Below are 20,277 nucleotides of genomic sequence, written 5' to 3' on the forward strand. Positions count from 1 at the left end.
GCCATGAGCAAATTACACTCCTGGAATTTACTCAGAAAAGAGGTAAGTCTTTGGGGGGCCAACCTGTACCTAGGTTGGGGATAGATACATGGGCCATTTGTGTCGTGAAGGATTGAGAGAGCAGGCCTGAAAATAAAATCCTCCCAAGTTCAGTCTCTTCCCAAAAGCCAGGCTGGTGTTATACTGAAAAACTCTGAGGGCTTTACTGAAAAAAGGAAGTGAGGAGGTAGCTGGGGAAACGTTTTTACTAGAAAAATTCTAATGATACAGTTTTGAAGTCCCTAAAATATTTTAATCAATGCTGGAAATTCCAACTCATTCTGACACAGCAGACATGAGGTGGTGAAATTACACGGTTAGGGTATTTTGCTACTCATTCACCCTGGACCATAGGGATTGTGAAAGAACTGTATTTCAGAAATAGGCACTGCTTTTGGTGTTATGTCCTTTCTGTTTAACATTTGGTTACTAATGTGCTATCTTTATTTTTAAATTAATAATGCTAATTAAATCTACATAAATGATTGGAAAATAAATTGATTAGGGGACACCATAAAAGGAGTTGTATTTTTTCATTTTCCTTCCGATTTTGCATTTGATGGTGGGGGCATACAGTCACCCTATATTTCCAAATTTCAGAAATGAAACAACAATCATTAAGGAACATGAGGAAATTCTTAAGCAATGATTTACCAGAGTCCTCAGAAGCAGGTCCTTGGTGGACATACTGTCACATACTAGAGACCCGAGCTTTCCCTGGCCTGTCCATAGGTCAGAGGTACCATATAAGGCCAGCTGGAATTTATATACTTTTCCAGCAATCACAGCATCCCTAAGATCTTCACCCCTACCTCATTTCAACCCCAAATCTGTACTTTTGCCATTCCCTGGATACATCAGTCTCAAGGACCTACCCCTGCCCAGCTACCCTGCAGCCTAATGACTCCACACTGACCCTGAGCTCGCTGAGGAGAAATAGATGACAGTCAGAGAGCAAGATGGGAGTGCACCGGCATTTCCTCCTGTTTCTACTCAGCATGAGCAGAAGGGACTCCCTAACTCTCCCAGATGATCTGTCAACCAGGGAGAGAAGCTGATGTATAAGCCAGGCCTATGAATTTTACACAAATAAAGGATAAAATACAAAGATGAAAGAAACACCCAGGGCCACACCAGCCGATATCACTCTATTGCCTCTCAATATATGAACCAATTTTCTTCCTATCAATGTTACTATGAAAAATAAAACCCATACTCTTCTCCCTTCCCACCTTCACCCCCGACTTGGTCCTCCCTGCTTAAGTACCTGTTTCCCTCTCTTCACACCATAGAGAGCACCCCTCCAACTTCCGATAGGCTCTTGGGAACATGAATGAAGAAAAAGAAAGAAAACTCACCTTATCCTTGGCTATCTTGCCTCGGCCCATATAATCTCTCATGAGGAATATTAATGAGGACACATCCGATTTATCCAAACCCTCACCAATTTCCATCAACAGCACCCTGTAAACCAGATAAGTTTCTTCAGTAAATTCAGAGATCAGTCCTACTGAGAACACCAAGAGCCTAGGCCTCCTCTACGCCAATAATTGGTTAAAAGATTAATTCTTGCCCCCATCTGAATGCGCCCCCAAGAAAACAGAAAGCTTAGATCACCCCAGGAGGAGATCTTAAGGGAAGTCAAAAACCAAATTTATCCTTTCCCCAGTTTTCAATAGGAGATGGTACCTCTTTTTACAACTGCTATGAAAAGAAAAAGAGAATAAAAACTTCCCCAAAGAATCCCCTAGCTCCCCCAGAAGTAATAATGAAATAAATGAAGAACCTAAATGACTAAGACACAAGATGTAAATAGAATTCAAAGTGATCTTGTCTTCTCTGTTTAACAAACCCCCAGTGATACGGATGCTGTTAAGCCAGGGACAGTACTTTGAGTCACAAGATTGTGAAGCCAAGTAACACCTGGGCTATTGGTCCACGCCCGAACTCGAAGGTTAAAAGGCATCTAGATCCCGGGGATTGTGACTGTAAATATCTCTGTCCAGAAAGCCCCTTCTGACTTAGCCACCTCTGTTCCAGTTGGAGTTACCATCATGCTTTATCAGGGCTCCCAGGGACACCTCACGATTGTCATCATTACCTTGACATTGCCGTCGTTACTTAGAAGCCTGTTTTCCCAATTAGACTCTAATATTCTTGAGGATGGAAGAGTCTTCATTCCTTTTGCTTTAGGGCTTACCAAATGCCTGGCATAAGTCAACCCACAATAAAGCCCACTCAACAGAAGAATCAATGAATCTAGCACTCCCGGGCCTCTCTACTCAGAGGCCCAAAGGAACCACCTCCATTCACCACAGCAAGGAAACAAGAGATGGAGAGAGTCCCCTGACTTATTCACAAAAACCCAGTCAGTGCCTGCCGAAAAGTTTTAAGAAGATTATGACATCATGATGGTTGGAGAGGTGGAAGATGATCAAGAATAACAGCAACAACAATACTAAACCCTTATATTTGTAGAGTGCTGCCCAGTTTTAAAAAGTACTTCACATAATTTAAAATAATAATAATTTTTAAAAAGTACTTCACATACTAAATGATCGCAATCGATCCTCACAAACACACTTGTGAAATCAGATATTATTATTTTTAGCTTCACAAGTAGAAAAACGAAGTAGAAAAACTGATGTCAGTGGCTGGCTCAGCCTACGTGGCTTGTAACTGACAGTTCTGAGGCTTCAAACAGGACTTTAGACCTCAAATCTCATATATGTTCCAAAGGCCACACTGCTTGCAACTCTCTTTAATATAGTTTTTAATCATGTACGTCCCCTCCAAATATATATTATCAATATAACTAAAGGCTGGTGGTCTGGAGAAAAAGGAATCACTGATTTAAGGTTACAAATTATCTTCCTTTCCCCAGAAACGCAGCCTTTCGGCTGGTTTCTGTGCTCCTCTGAACCTCCAAGAGAATATTATGTGAACAGGAGGAACAACTCAAAGGCTGTCTGAACTAGAGGGGACTCCAGTGGCCGTTCCTCTCCTGAACTGAAGGGGGTCTAGAGATGGTTAATTGAAGAAACGTTCAATCTGGGCTCCCCAGAGCCTCCGGGAGCAGGGACCTCACAGAAAGCAAACCCACCCCACTAGTTTCCTCAGCAGGGGAAAGACCGGAGGGGGTTCAGGAAGGATCACAGAGCTCTACAAAGGTCAGGAAGATTGCTGTCAGGCTTGTTATTTCCTTTCTCAGTAACCGGAAATTACCAGGCTCTGACATCACAGGCTAGCAAAGAACACAGCAGATCTCACACTCAGAGAGGCCTGCAAGAGTACTAGCTCTTAGTCACTCCTCTCTCTCTCATTCTACCCATCAGGCAAACACATACCATCCAACCCTTCCACTTTCATTCTGAGCTTCTACCCAATTACTTTAAGCAGACATGTCCTAAGAATTCAGAGTTCAGAGGACTGAAGTAACATCGATGTGGCAAGACGATCAGTGGGTAGAGAAAGTAATGAGGCTGCTTTTCTTACTGTCCTCATTTCTGTGATTCTGAAGTCTAGACCTCCTCCCTCCCTCCCACCAGTCCAGCCTCAGGAGGGCCTGATGAATTACCTATAGTCCGAAATAAGATGTGGGTGCCTGCGCAGGAGGGCCTCCGCTGTCGGTCTGTCCATCTTCAAGACCCTCTTGAGCAAGTCAAACCGCCTTACTCTGTAGAGCAGCTCAGCCAAGCTCACAAAAGACAGCTTTCCTCTCTCTCTTAAAACATCCAGAAGGTCCCTGACATTAAGTGGAACCACATCTGCAGCAACGTCTCGGCACAGAAAAAGCAGCAGCTCCTTCTCATCTTCATCAAGTGCTTCTTCCACCTGATGGATAACCTCAGCAGACATCCTGTACAGTGTCATTCCAAGGAACAGCGGTAAGAAAAATCTAGTCCAGTCAACAGAAGGCCATGAAGCTACCGATTGCATTTCTGATGGTTTTCTTCATTTCTTTCAGAATCCTTTCCAATGGAGGAGTTCTGTGGTTAAAAGGGAATTTTTTTAAATCCTTCTATCAAAGTAACTTTTGTCTAAAACTCTAGGTATAGGCTCTTCCTTTCTTGATGGTCTCTCTAAACTAGCAGATTAAATTCATATTGTTAAGTCTACAGAAAGCGATCCTCTCAGTAGACAAAGAGACTGACCCCAAATTCAAGACTGACAAAGAAGATAACCTACATTTTAAAGGAAATGAGACCAGAGACAAATTATTTCCCAAAAAACCCATGTGCTTTATCAGAACTTATCAGAATGTGAAGTGTGGTAAGGGGGAAATCACTGCTAGGGAATTAATGATGAAGTGGCAAATGACTGACCTTGGTGGGGGCAGAGGAAAAGCCCAATGACTAAGCTGCTTTCTGGATGACAGAAACTGAGGTCACAGGGGTTAACTCCTTTTCAGTGACCTCCCAGTAGGCTTGAACAAATACAAATCTTAGCAGAGGGGACCCTCTGCAAGGTGTCAAAAATGATGGGAGAAAACAGGTTTCTGTCCCTACCCCATCCCTTTTTTCCAGTTGTTCTACTTTGAAACCCTTCATTCACACCTGCTGCCATCCTCCCAAAACCCAGGCCCTTTACACAGCATCATCATGAATGCTCATAGGACCTGCCACCATAGCTGAACTTAGGCCTTGTCAAGTTTTGATCACCTCTTTGGACCTTGAGCCCCTTGGAAGAGTCAGAAGTCTGCACTCACAACACACTGCTGGACAGCAATTATCACTAGAGTTCCTGATGGTATCAGTGGAAGGAAGGAGGTTGAGCAGATCTGCAGAAAGCTCTGGGAATTGGGTGGGAACGGTGGGGAGTTCATGCCATGGGTCTATTCTTAACTTCTTGCATTGGAACTCAACCTATTTTCTTTCAAAATTTAAGTTGCAAATGGGGGTCACTGTCTACTCTAAAGTTTCATAGCTATATTTTATGTTAAATAAGCTCTTATGTTCTAGGAGAGTACCCTATCTGTTTCTATCAGACAGCATTTCAGGTTAAAAGCTAATCTTAGCAAAAGATAACTGGAAAACAACCTAACTGTAAGTTGCTAACTGTTGCTACATTTTTGTGTACAAGCATATTTATGTATTTATATATTATATATGTATTATATATATTATATAATATATATATTATATTATATATATTATATATATTATATATTATATAATATATATAATATATATAATATATAATATATATTATATATATAATATATTATATTATATATAATATATATTATATTATATATATAATATATAATATATATTATATATATTATATATTATATATATTAATAATTATATATATTATATAATATTATATAATATATATATTATATATAATATAATATATTATATATATTATATAAATTATATATAATATATAATATATTATATGAATAATATATATAATATATATTATATTATATATATTATATATTATATATATTATATATATTAATAATTATATATATTATATAATATATTATATAATATTATATATTATATATATAATATAATATATTATATAATATATATTATATATAATATATTTTTATATATAATATATATTATATATTATATATATTATATAATATATATAATATATATAATATAATATATATATTATATAATATATAATATATATTATATTATATATAATATATAATATATATTATATTATATATAATATATTATATTATATATAATATAATATATATTATATATTATATATAATATATATCTATTTTATATATTTATATACAATCTCAGTTCACAAAAGATGAAGCATCTTACAATAAAAACATGTAAGTAGAAAAAAATTTATATGAGAACAAGGGGGAAAAATATTAGGTAGAAAGTCAAAATGAGATGGAGGGATAAAAAATACAATGCAAATATGCAGGCCAGAAAGACCTAAACAGATTTTAGTAGACCTTGAATTTGTCCCGAGCTTCCTGGCAGTCAAAGCAGAAAGGGATATAGGGGATGTTAAACAGCTCTTGCTGTCAAAAATAAGAAAAATTGGGCTTCCCTGGTGGCGCAGTGGTTGAGAGTCCGCCTGCCGAGGCAGGGGACATGGGTACCTGCCCCGATCCGGGAGAATCCCACATGCCGTGGAGCGGCTGGGCCCGTGAGCCATGGCCGCTGAGCCTGCGCGTCCGGAGCCTGTGCTCCGCAACGGGAGAGACCACAACAGTGAGAGGCCCGCGTACCGCAAAAAAAAAAAAAGAAGAAAAAGAAAAATTCAGAGATTCTTAGAGGAAGCATAATTTCCCTAGAGTCCCAGAGTTCCCCATCAATGAAAATATTAGTGAGTACTTTAATGTCTGAAATTAACAAAATTACATTTATTTTAAATTTTGGTTTTTAAAAATTTTAAATATTTGACTTTAAAATAAATCCATGCCGCGGAGTGGCTGGGAGAGGCCACAACAGTGAGAGCCAAATATATCATCTGCTCAGTTCATTTCCTCCAGCCATTACATCCAAGGCTGCCTTCTGCCAGTCACGCACAATCAGCAAGAGAACAGGCATGCTGTCTTCCCTCTGTACTAACAAAGGTATAGTTTGGCAGTAAAATCCAAATTACTCGGTGGTAGCATCTGGCATAGTCAAAGAAAATATCAAAAGGAAAACTACAGATCCTGTGCTGACCCAGGCCAACCAGATGCAGCAAAATACCAGTGCTTATATGTTGGGGTGGTGTTGGGACAGTTAATTGGGACTAGAGGTGATAGGCACTTGAGAGAGGGGAGCATGAAAGGAAGAAGTAGGGCTACAGTCCAAAAAATCACTACTTTGTTGGGGTTTCTTTTAAGCCCAAACCAAGAAATTAACATAAAAATTACTCTCAGACTAAGGAAGCCCATAGGGTCTTTTTTTTTTTTGAATACAAATTTTTTTGAGGTGCTTTTAACAATTCAGACACCATAAATAGCAAAAAATAAATATTGCAAAAACAATACAAAAAGATTTAAAATATATAATTTACATATAACCATCATGTAAGTGTATGTCTTCGTTACATACATTTTATTCATAATTTTGTTTATAGCTTTATTTTATTATCTGTTATGGCTCCAGTAATATAAGTTATATCCTTTATAAAAGCCTTGCAATATTTTTACTAGAAGTCAAGCCCATAAGGTCTTGAGAGGCAAACTCCAAACCACCCTATAAGGTCAACTTCCCAACCCAGGGGATATGAAACATCTATTCTGCTGGAGGTGAGCTCATGATTAAAAATCACCATGCATAAACATAAAAATCACCACGACAGTAGACAAAACAAAACTCACATCCTAGGAACCTACACCTGAAAGAGTTTAAAATAAGCATCTTAAAAGTTTCAAGGGACTTCCCTGGTGGCACAGTGGTTAAGAATACGCCTGCCAATACAGGGGACACGGGTTCAATTCCTGGTCCGGGAAGATCCCACATGCCGCGGAGCAACTGAGCCCATGGGCCACAACAACTGAGCCTGCGCTCTAGAGCCTGTGAGCCACAACTACTGAGCCCGTGTGCCACAACTACTGAAGCCCACACACCTAGAGCCCATGCTCCCAACAAGAGAAATCACCGCAATGAGAAGCCCGTGCACCACAACGAAGAGTAGCCCCTGCTTGCCGCAGCTAGAGAAAGCCCACGTGCAGCAACAAAGACCCAATGCCGCCAAAAAAAATAAATTAAAAAAAAATTTCAAGAAGATAAGGGCAATTTCTGAAATGTGACAGGCCAAATCAATGGTTCTTAATCAGGGGCAATTTTGCCCCTCAGGGGACATTTGACAATTTTGGGTTAAATCTGAGATATTTTTGGTCATCATAACCAGGTGGTGCTACTGGCATCTAGAGAATAGAAGCTAGGGATGCTGCTGAACATTACACAATGCATATTCCCCTCAACAAAGAATTATCCAACCCTAAATGGCAATAGTGCCAAAATTGAGAAACGCTGCATGAGACAATCTGAAAAAGAAAAATGCCTATAATACACACTGAAATGCTAAATAAAACATAAAAAACATTTGCTCAAATATATAGTTGAGCATTTAAGAAAGTAAGTAAACTTGTAGGAGGGCAAAAAGAAAAAACAACTCAAAACCACAGTGCTGGTTCTTTAAGATTTGCCATATACAACAGCATTAAAACATGTAGGAATTATTCTAACAAAGATATGCAAGACATTAACAGGAAAAAAACTATAAAATATTATTGGAAAGACATTAATAAAGATCTAGATAAATGGAGAGCTTTACCTTGCTCATGAATAGGGAGATTCGATATAATAAAGACATGAGTTCTCTAAAAACGATGCTCTATGGATTAAAAGCAAGGGACTTATGAGGCAGCAATCTCTACACAGTCCAATAGTAATTATGAGAAAAAGAGAAAAGTCCACTGCAAATATTATACTTAATGGTGACATGTTAGAAGCATTCCTTTAAAAATGAGGCTCAAGACAAGTATATGTATGATCATCCCTTCTATTCAACATTGTACTAGAGGACAGAGCTTAGCACTAAAATAAGAAAAAAAGGTTAGTTAGAGTATAAGCATCGGAACCAAAGAAGCAACTATCATTCTTCACATGCAATAAGATTTTCTACTTGGATAGGAAACCCAAGTATACCAACAGACAAAATGTTAGAATTCATAAGAGGTTAAGGTTTTGAGATATATGATTAATAAATAAAAGTCAATTATATCTCTGTACATTAGCAAAAAATAGGAAGAAAATGTATATTTCAAAGAAAAAATGATACTATTTACAACAGCAACAAAACCTGTAAGGTATGCAGAATAAATCTAACAAAAGATACATGAGACATTAAAGAAGAAATTATAAAACTTTATTGAAGACTTCAGTTAAGACAGATAATTGAAGAAATGTACAATAATCATGGACAGAAGACTCAGTATCATCAAGATATCAATTCTCAAATGAATTTATAAATTTAAGCCCAATCAAAAATCCAAATCCAAAAACTTTTGCCATGGACTGTGGCAAGCTAATTTTGAACTGATATGAAGGAGAAAGGCCAAGAATAACCAGTATAAGCTTTAAGGACAACCAGTTGGAGGAAGTTGCCTTAGCAGATATCAAGATTTAATACAAATGTATAGTAATATGACAAGGAATAGATAATAAAACAACTAATACACAGATGAGAGCTCAGGAATTAATCCACACACAGATGTCTAGGGTGGTCCTGTAAATCAACAGGGAAAGGACATTAATGTCCAGAAATAGTGCTGAGACAACTGGGTATCCATACATATAGAGAGGATAAACTGGGATCCTTTCCTCACACCATTTACAAGTCAGTTCCACATGTACTAAAGTGCTGGACATAAAATTTCTAGAAGAGATTCTCCAAGAATATTATTATAACCTACAATTACAAAAATGAATTTGTAAGACATAAAAAGCATACATCCTTTTAAAAATGAAAAAAAGATAAAGAGCAGACTCAAGACAAACGCATCATATTTAATTAACAAAGAACTAATATCCACAATGTAGAAAGCATTTCTGCAAATCAATAAGCGGAAGACAAGCAACTCAAGGGAAGAATAGGCAATAGGCAGTTCCCAGAAAAAAAGAAAGCTCCAAACAGCCATAAACCATATGAAAAGATATTCAAACCAAAACAGTATTCAGAGAAATGCAAATTTAAACTACAGTGAGATATTATTTCACATTGGCCAAATGCTATTATCTGTTACCAAATGTCAGAGAAAATACAGTGAAATATGAAACCTTTTACATTGCTGGAGGAATTATAAACTGACATAGCCACTTTGAAGAATAATTTGGCAATACCTGGTAAAGATGAAAGCACTCATTACTCCATGACATGAAAATTTGATTCCTAAGTGAATGTCCTCTTAAAACTCTTACACAGATATACCAAGACATGTACATAATGTTCCAAGCAGCAATAGATGGTATAGCAAAATAATGGAAACCACTTAAAAGTCTACCAAGAAGAGACTGAATAAAATGTCACAGTCCTTTGACGAAACACTATACAGCCCTGAAAATGAAAAACCATGAATGAATCTCACAAACAAACAAAAAACCAAACAACAAAACAAATATTTTTGCTAAGGTAAAAAGTTGCTAAAGCATGCATACCATATAATTAATTTACATTAAGGTCCTAAATGTTAATAATAACACCATATATTGTTTAGGGATATGTGTGTGTGTGTGTGTGTGTATACTGAAAACATTAAAAGGGATTAACAGAATGTGACTAGATAAAAATACAAAGGGGAAATGACTGAATTTGTAACACTTTACTTCATAAACTCGGCAACAGGTATATAGATAGTAAAATAAATATACCTCTGACCATATTTTCTGACCACAGTACAATAAAATTAGAAAACGATAATTAGCCAAAAGGAAACCCTGTAAGTTTTTGAACTGAAAAAGGCATTTCTCTCTCTCTCTTCTGCACTCAGCATTTACAGTCCAGTTAACAAGTACTACATAAAAAAAAAACAACCGGAGTATGCCATATAGAAACTATCTCACAGCATTCAAAATGCTTTTAGAGCTTTTTTGATGTATATATAGACAATCCTTAGAACAAGAAAGCCTAAAGGCATCCCAAAGTTATCATCAAAAAGAACAAGTCAGATTTTACTTAACATGGTTCAAAAGATAGGGTAGAAGGAGTGGGGAGGGGGATGGCAGGTAGAATAAGTTCTTTAGAGTTTGGTGAAAGGATAGTGCCCACCACTTACCAGCCCCATTCTACCTGAACTTCCTAGTTCAGCACCACACACCTCCTCTGAAGTCAAGGGCTTCACCTCACTCAGGGACAAAGAAGCTGTCCAAGCCCAGTTCTTTCTCTTTCCTGCTTTCAAACACCCAGTCCTCCAGATTGACTGCTATTTCTGTTAGTGTCCTTTCACTCCCACTGTCTTCCCTAAGTGGGGGAAACCGGCAGCTGTATGTGTTTAGAATGTTTAAGGAATTCCCCTGTTCTTGTACCCCCTCACTGGCAAATTGTAATCTAATGACTGTCTCTCCTTTTCCACCCCCACAGAATTTCCACAATGGTACAAACTGTCCCCCGCCTTCACAGCCAGAGCAGCTCCAGTTTCATTTCTCTAGCAGTTGCCAGTGATCACTGAAAACACCAAACAAAGCAGATGTAAGTCACCAGGGTTCATTTCCACTGGCTAATGGAAAGGGTGTCAGGTGCTAGAAGCAGAAACCACTTCAGTTATTTTGAGTAGAAATACATTGAAATAGGCGCTTACAAAACTGCTGTAAGGGCTGGAGAAATGGGCCCTTGAGTGAGCTTCTGAGAAAGACTCCCAGGGCTCCCAGAAAGATCTTGTCTCAGCCAAGGCAGCGAGGAAGCAGGAGGCCATCATTGGTAGCACAGAGCTCAAGAACACCTCGGACAGTGACCCCGAGATCAGAGGGCCAACTGCCACCCCATCTGCCTCCACTCCTCCAAAGCGGGTGACTGGACTTCATAATGCTGCTGCCCAAATCCCCACGTCACCACCACCATGCTTGCCAGCAGAGAATTGAACAAAAGCAGCCAGCTATTGGCCTCTACCCCACTTGTTTACAAATCTTGCCCAGATGCACCTTAATTCACATCCTGGTTGTAAAGGAGTCTGGGAAAGGCAGTTTGTAGTTTGCTACCCTCTAGACGGAAGTGGGAGTGGGTCCTGGGCACCAACTGACCTTAGCCACCAGAGAAGGATATTCCATGAGAATATTTTTATCCTCTTTGTGGTTAGATCTTCTGCACAGACCCCAGTGCCTGACTCCTAGTAAGCACTCAATGAGTATTTGAATGAACGAATAAATGGAGTTCTGTAAGTCGCTACCAGGTGACGGCCTCACTTCCTTTGCTCCCCAGATGGGACCTAGAGCATGTGCTACAAACCCTCTTCTGGCCAGCACCTCAATTCTTTTTTGCCCTTTTGCCGCCTGACTGCCAGCTCTGCAACACCTTGGTGTGCCAGAACTTTCCAGTTTGAGCACTGAAAGTCCCATGTTCCAGGAAACTCCTCAGTCCCGGGCAAACTGGGATGATCACCTCCACATCCCATCCTCAGATGGTGAGCCTCCACCACTCATACATCTAGAGGAGAAGTCGTGCTGAACGCAGGGGAAAGATCACCCCACACGCTTGTAGTCTTCAGCCTCAGCGGGCCCCTTACTGCTGCTCGGCATGCTATTCCAGGACTGCGGTCAGCTCCTTTCAACACCCTCTCACAGCTTTCTTCCATCCTAACACCACGCACTGGGGCCACTTTTCATCGATGAGCTTGCCACTAATCAAGAGTGAGCTCCGAGGGCTTCCCTGGTGGCGCAGTGGTTGAGAGTCCGCCTGCCGATGCAGGGGACACGGGGCTCGTGCCCCGGTCCGGGAAGATCCCACATGCCGCGGAGTGGCTGGGCCCGTGAGCCAGGGCCGCTGAGCCTGCGCGTCCGGAGCCTGTGCTCCGCGGCGGAAGAGGCCGCAACAGTGAGAGGCCGGCATACCGGGGCGGGGGGGGGGGGGGGGGAAGAGTGAGCTTCGGCAGCCCGCTACCTTCCCCTGCTGTTCCTCATCCTCCAGGGCCATCCACTTCCCCTGTGCCCTCCTGTCTCCATAAGCCCCTGCGCTTACCCTTTCATCAACCTCTCTCCACCTTCAGGGACTCCTCCCCTCAGCTTGTAAACATGTTCAGTCTCTTCCATCTTAAAAATAAAGAAAACAAAAAACCCCTTCAGCCTGAGATCCCCTAGACCAACCAGCCTTTCACTCTTTCTTTCATGTGAAGCTAGGATTTCAGAAAGGCAGACTGTAATGTGTACTTCAACTCCTTCAACTTCTCAGTTCCCTCCTCAATATGGCTTCACCTGCATCCTCCCTGCCCCACATCCTTTACACAATGACACTCAGTGCCATATTGGAACATGAGGCAAAGGAAGAATCAGTAATGCGGATACTGTCTTTATTTAAAATTTTGATATTTTGTTCATCATGGGTCTTTTGCATTCATGTCAATTTTTTCAAAATTTTGCATTAAAATATTATTTATCTTGATTTTCCCACCCCCTTAAATGTTGTGCCTGAGGTGAGTGCCTAACTCTCCTCACCCTTGTGTCCTCACCTGACAGTGTTCTTCTAGAGGCCTTGGTGACCTCCCAGTGGCCACATCCAAGGTCACATGGAAGTCTTCTTTTACCCAAGCATTCTGACCTGTTCCTTGAAACTCTTCTCCCTTAGCTGATCTCACACCACTATATTCTACACGGTCCCCCTCTAACCTTCCCTGACTCCTCAGCACCCTTTCTGCAGCTGCTTCTTTTTTTTTAATAAATTTATTTATTTATTTATTTTTGGCTGCGTTGGGTCTTTGTTGCTGTACGCAGGCTTTCTCTAGTTGTGGTGAGCAGGGGCTACTCTTTGTTGCAGTGTGCGGGCTTCTCATTGCTGTGGCTTCTCTTGTTGCGGAGCACAGGCTCTAGGCACACAGGCTTCAGTAGTTGTGGCTCGCGGGCTCTAGAGCACAGGCTCAGTAGTTGTGGCTCACGAGCTTAGTTGCTCCGCAGCATGTGGGATCTTCCTGGACCAGGGCTCAAACCCATGTCCCCTGCATTGGCAGGCAGATTCTTAACCACTGCGCCACCCAGGAAGCCCTGCACCTGCTTCTTAAATGAGGGTGTGCCCTAGCATCCACCTCTCACCCTGGCCTTTCTATTCCCTCTGCCTATGGCCTCACCCTCTCCAAACAGATCTTAGCAGAATGAACTTCCGGAAGCTCTTGCTTGAACCAAATCACTTTCCTAAATTCAGACCTTTCAGTGATTCCTCATCTCCCATTGCAGTTTCCGAGTTTCTTTGTATTCAAGGCCCCTCCTGGTCTAGCATCTGCATTCATCTCTCATTAACACACACCTTGCACTTTCGGATTCAAACAAACCTCAACAAGGAGTTCTTTCCCGCGCCTCTGCACATTTGCCTGGATTACTCGCTTCCACTTACCTGCCTGGCAAAACCGTACTCGGTTTTTAGGGCCAGCTGAAGTGTCTCCTAAGCATAAAGCTTTCCTGGGAAGAACTCATCCAGACTTGGTTAGTAGCTTCTTTGTTCCACCACCATATTGTGTACCTAGCTCCGTGGCACCCAGCATAGCTCCGATAGGTGACAGTAAAATGTGGTTAAATCAGGCTTTTCAGCCTTTCTCACAGAATGTCAACTTTGCCTCCAACCATCTGGTATTGAAAACACATAACGTTCCCAGTAGATAGCTGCCAGCATGACTGGTTCCCATCATACTTAAACCTATCCAAGGATAGACATACTTAATATTCCATTCTTTGTACTGCTCTGGTCATGGCATGCCTGAAAGCAAGGTCATGTTCACTGAGTCACAGCCTGCAAGCAAATGTAATTTCCCAGCAACGTTACAAAACTGAGCCGCAGTGGGGAGAAGCCTGCCTTGCCAGCTGCAGAAACCAGCATGTAAACCTGGAGCGTTCAGGTGTCCGGAAATCCCCACTGAGATATGAAGTTGACGGCCCTGAGGGAGTCGCCCAGAAGTTTCTAAAAAGATAAAGGAGAAGAGGTTACATGATCCTGGGCAAAAAGAATGTGACCACCTCACAGGAGTTCAGTGCATCCCTGAACATAACAGGACCCACCTTCCTCCTCCTCCATCCGTGTACGGAACCTGTGGGTGTGGGCTCTGTGTGTAGCCATTCGAGCAGCTGAAATAATGAACCCACCTTTACTACATCTGTGGGCATTTTAACCCTAAGATAGTGTACAAAGTGCCACTTTGTGCCCTTTTCCCCCAATATTTAAAATGAGGTATTTAGTAATAGATCATCATGTAGGTTCTGATTTCTGCAATGCTGCAGAAACATAGTCTAGAAGACCAGGTACTGAGGCTGAAGCGTAAACACATTCCAATTTGAGATTTAATGTGTAGTTTTTAATTTAATATTTTTCTGTTTTTTAACTTTAATATTTAATAATTTTAATGCACACTTTTAGCTACTGATACATAATATATCAACAGCTAAAAGTATGCATTAAAAAATTATTTGGCTTCCCAAGCACTGCATTTCAATTATAGCAAATTGCCCACAAACTATAGATGATCCCAATTATAAAATGGCATAAAGTTCTTTGATGAGGCTCAGCCCCATGACTCTCAGGGAAACTTCCACAAATTTCAGCATAACATTACCTCAAATAACGTCCCTGTTTCGTAACAGCTGCATACGGGCTGCAGAAAATGAAGGAATGAAAGAACCCCAGAAGGAGAAAAGATCAAGATTGAAAGGAGATCATGAATCATCTAGATGGATACAGAAACACGAGCAGAGTCACTAGAGAAATCCATTTCATGCAGTGGCCCACTCCTCCTGAATCAAAGTTATTTTCACTAAGGCAAACTTCTCATACAGAGCCCAAGCACCTCAGAGTACCTCCCCTCCTCTGCCCAATCTAATTCAAGACACTTATCTCAGTGTTCCCTGGACAGTGTTTTTCTGTCCCAACATCTTTGCTCAAGCACTTGCCTCCAGTTGGAAAGCCCTTTCCCTCTTTTCAGTCTCTGCCTATTGAAATTCTATACCATCTTTCAAGGCATCTCTTCCTAAAGTTGTCTTGATTCCTAAAACAGGTCATCTCCTCCTGCTTCATATCACTGATTTTACTTTCTTCTTGAGTACTATCATATATGGTAAGCTCCCACTCATCTGCACTAGGCTGTGGTGGGTGCTGATCACGATCACCAAGCTCACCCTGCTAGGCCTTGAACAGACTGGTCATCATTACAGAGCTCCAGCAGGCCTGTACTTGTGTAATGCCTACTCATCCTTTCATAATCTACAATGAATATGGAGCTGGTGATGGAGTAAGAACCATACTTGGAACCTGATTGTTAGATCCAGGAGACAAAGCTCGTGAAAGGAAGTTTTTGCAATTCTAGGGGGTTAACAATGCTGTTGCTTAAGAGCTGGGTGACGCACCATGCAGGGCTTCCTGGGAGCAGACAGGACCTCATCATGAACAGACAGAATACAATGTCTCCAGCCAAGCTCACCAGACATCCCCTGGCCTTTTAGCAAAAGGTACATCTTCCCAGTACATGTGGCTAAAAATGTATCCTTTGCACTTATCACAAGTTCTAAAACTCTAAGATTTATGGGTGAGAGTTTTCATTTTGCCAAACCTCCAGGCCAGTCCTCTGTGTGTAGTATGGACTCAAAAGTGCCTAAAATTTAAAGTAGTTTTTCCTCAAGTAGGACAGTTCTCTGACATCCCCATGATTACTGATAGCATCATACAAAATAAGAAAAATAAAAGAGAGCAAACTACATATTTAAAAAAAATACTTAGACTGTATTTAAGTGCATAAATGTCTGGAAAAGACAATAAACTGCAACTTTTGGTTATCTTAGGGAATGGACCCCTGCAGGCTTTCTCTATTTACTTTGCATGTATTTTAACCCAGATAATTATAATACAATTTGACTGAAAATTTTTTAAGAGAAAAAATATTACAATACAGAGTGTTAAATGCAATCCTATGGTAAGTGCAAAGATAGCCCTTGAGTATAGGAAAGTATAGAGGAAGGGAATCCTTACTCCCTCTATGGAGGGTTGTGAAGTCTTTCTTGAGGAGGTGGCAGTAGCCGAATATAAAGGAGAAATAGGTCATTTCAATCATAGTGTTTCTTACATAACTGATTTACTCTGTAACCCATTACCACTTTCCCAACCTGCCCCAACCGGCCTCCTCTCATTCTAGACTGTTGATTCTAGACCCTTTTCTAGGCTGCCTTGAATCCAAGTTAACTTTGCAGGTAATTTTGCTGGGTCTCCCCAACCACTCCGTGATTTTTTTCTCTGTGGGGAAAAAAAAACAAGTTCAGATCCATCTCTATGTTCCCACCACCCAGAACTCTGCCTGGCCTTGAAGAGTGCAATATATATTTATACTGAATTATACTGAATTAAAGGAAAGGAGGCATTTCAGTCCATAAACACGAGTTTAATTAGCCTTTGGCGTCCTGTAAGGAAGAAATAACCAAAAAGAATTCATTCCTGAGATTGTAAAAAGCAAAAGACACTCCTGGTGACTTGGAGTGCTGTGGATGAGTCCCAAGGAGGCTCAAGGAAGGGCTGAAAACGGGAGACTCAAGCCTTTTTTGCCGGGATCAGAGGACAGTGCCCCGACGCCCCCAGAGCTGAGGGCGACGCCAGCAGGGGGCGCAGGTCGGGAGAAAGGGTTCTCTGTCCATTCACCCCCGGGCAGCCGCCTGCTCTTCCCAATGGCTTCCGCCGGGAACCTCGCCCACCCTTGCCGGACACGATCGTACTTATGTATTATTTATGTTAAACGTATTATAAACCTATTACAGTACAGTATTATATACCCAATTGTGTTAGTTGGGTACCTAAGCTAATGCTGGACTTAACCAACGTGCTCCGGTTTGTATGTGGGGGACTTTCTTGTACTCCAGACAGCACCAGGAACTGGAGGAGAGCATCGCAGGCGCCAAGAGGCGGCTTCCAAGCCAGGCATAAAGCCTCTGTGCGCTTCCTCCCAGCAGCCCGCCAGGAACGCACAGCCCAAACAAAACTTCCTGCTCCAGAACCCTCCGCCCCTACACCTTAAAAACTCCACAGGAACACACGGGTGTCCCTCCAGAAAGTAAACTCTCCCTTCTGTGGGCAAAGAGCCCACCTGGCATTGCGGGGAATTACTTGCGTCAGGTCAGGAACCAGCGGGCGTGGCCGCTGCGCTCCGCCACCCCACTAAGAACCGGGTTGGGACCCGCCTGCCCCCCGGGATCAAACCTACTTCCATTTCAGCTGCCAATCGGCCCTCGGCCACCGCTCAAAAAAAACTGCCGCCGACTACCCTCCCGACACTCCAGTCGCGCAAGATTCCCAGCGGGCAGGGAGCAAGGGGCACCCAGCCCCTGCGGCCCTGCAGGTGGATTCACCTTCGAGAGCGGGTGCCAGGTAGTAATACTGTTAAATGAAGTGTAAATGTCAGTTACAAACAAATGTAAAACAAGAAGTCGTTAGGAAAAGCCATTTTAATCAGGACGTCCAACCCAGAAGCTGTAAGTAAAATAAGTATTAATATTAAAAATGCAACTTCTGTAGGGCAGACACATTTAAAAGTCCCCTCCAGGGCTTCCCTGGTGGCGCAGTGGTTGAGAGTCCGCCTGCCGATGGACACGGGTTCGTGCCCCGGTCCGCAAAGATCCCACATGCCACGGAGCGGCTGGGCCCGTGAGCCATGGCCGCTGAGCCTGCGCGTCCGGAGCCTGTGCTCCGCAACGGGAGAGGCCACAAGAGTGAGAGGCCCGCGTACCGCAAAAAAAAAAAAAAAAAAAAAAAAAGTCCCTTCCAAACCCGAATCTCTCTCTCTCTCTTTTTTTTTTTTTTAAATTTTGGAGTTGGCCCAAGTTTTTAGCCTCTCCCCATGAAACTTTTTAACGATCATTTAGGGGAACCACCGGAGGGAAATTACCAAAAATTCAGTTTCTCTTATCTGAAATCTCTTATCTGAAGCAGGCCAAGCCTGCCAGAGACCGGTCTGGTCTTAGTTTTAGATTATCATGGTCTGTCGGTGTCCAACAGGTTCCCTACTGGCACAACCTCTCGTTTCGTAAATAAATTTCAAATGTCAACAAATGAAAATATTCGAGAGCTTTAGAGTCCTTGAATTTACTTCCAGTTACCTGAACCAAAAATTTGTTCTTAATTTCAATGGTCTTTGTTCTATTGCATTCCACTGTTAATATTTTAAAAGAATATGCCCTGACCAGACATTCCCCAGACGCTTTGAAGGGGAAAAGGGTGGCAGCGGGAAGGAGAGAGAGTAAAAAAATTCTTGCCTCTCCTGTTGCTTCCGCCAAGACACACTACTGCACAAAATGTCCTAGTTCTCAACTTTGCCAAAGGAAGGCTGCCAGATCTTTTGAGCAGGTCACCCCCGGAACTGGGCAACCCTCAGGATGTTCTTAGGCAGGTCCCCGGTGTCCTTAGTCAGGACACCGGGGACTTGCCATAAAGCCCACGGCCCGTTTTCTAGTGCTTCAGTTTGGGGCGAGAGTCACTGGGTCTGGGCGATCCGCCGTTCCGACCGCACCGGAATCCCGGAAGACTCAAGCGCCCCTCCAGAGAATCGGGGCGGGGGCGCTCCGGCCCGCCTGGTGCCCGCGGGGCAAATCGGAGATAAGAGATCGGCGGGACTGAGTCACCTGCCAGAAGTCCCACCCCTCCCCTGGCCCCTGCCAGGCACCCCCTGCCCAGGCCGAGTGCAAGGAAGCGCCAATCCGGGAACGCGAGAGGATACGGGGCCTGGCGTCCGGCGGGGAGCTGGGGAGGGTGGGGAGCTGCGGGGTCCCGCGCGGGCACGTACCGTCCTGCCCGCGGCTAGGCTCTCCTTTGGCCGCGACCCGTCAAGACTTCACTCCTGAAAATCGCAGGCAAGATGGAGGCAAAGAAACCGAAAGCCTGAAAGCGGATGTGGCTTTGCTGGCCAGTCCCGCATGCGCTCGCCTTGCTCACCTTGGTCTTCTCTCGTATCGTACAAAAGCTTTAACCCTCTAAAAGGTTGACGGTCTGACATTCACTGTGTTAGACCCAGAGACCCCTCCCCACTCACCAGCCCTTTGAATTGAAACACTGCCGTGCTGTTCAACAACCCGCCTGCCTGCTGTTTCCTGTTTACACCCGCTCTGACTAGGCTTGCTGTGAACTCTGGGTGTTTGCCTAATACGCAAATCTACTTGTCACTATGGACAGAACAAACTGTGGACGCCAAGTTCTATGTGCCCAAGAGCACAGTGAGGCCAAACAAACGGAAACCTTGGAGTTTGGAGCAGAGAAAGGTTTTTGGTGAGGCCGTGCAAGAAGAGGAGGTGGCCCGTGCCCTAAAAAGCCTGGTTCGGCAAAACACTTTTAAAAGCCAAGTAGGGGTGGAGGTGTCGCGGGATACGTGATCAGCTCTTGCACAATTCTCTGATTGGCTGATGGTGAGGTAGTGGGGTGGTGTCACAGAGGTGAACATGATCAGTCTTTAGGCTTCAGGAGGCCTGGGGCTCTGTGCTCATGGTCGTCAGTTAACATCTTCCGTTTGTTGAAGTGGGGGGGGGGTTGCATCTGCAAAACAACTCAGGAAATGTGCGTCAAATACTATTATCTAGGTCCTTTCAGAGAGGA

General features: G+C 42.5%; 1 protein-coding gene across 3 annotated transcripts in view; it reads right to left on the bottom strand.

Annotated features, from left to right (window-relative positions):
• The window catches only part of CFLAR (CASP8 and FADD like apoptosis regulator), a 55,984-nt gene extending 36,186 nt beyond the window's left edge, over window positions 1-19,798 (bottom strand). For 2 of the 3 annotated variants that reach the window (XM_060016321.1, XM_060016320.1), the window contains exons 1-3: window positions 19,475-19,798; window positions 3,617-4,028; window positions 1,398-1,503 (exon numbers count right to left, since the gene is read on the bottom strand). In XM_060016321.1, the coding sequence (XP_059872304.1) occupies window positions 1,398-1,503; window positions 3,617-3,978 (468 nt within the window). In that variant the 5' untranslated portion in view covers window positions 3,979-4,028; window positions 19,475-19,798. The remainder of the gene's footprint in view (window positions 1-1,397; window positions 1,504-3,616; window positions 4,029-19,474) is intronic. The other variant, XM_060016322.1, reaches the window with a different exon arrangement.
• Between the last annotated feature and the right edge of the window lie 479 nt (window positions 19,799-20,277).

The sequence above is a fragment of the Delphinus delphis genome, chromosome 7, assembly GCF_949987515.2.
Source record: "Delphinus delphis chromosome 7, mDelDel1.2, whole genome shotgun sequence".
NCBI classification, from domain to species: Eukaryota; Metazoa; Chordata; class Mammalia; order Artiodactyla; family Delphinidae; genus Delphinus; species Delphinus delphis.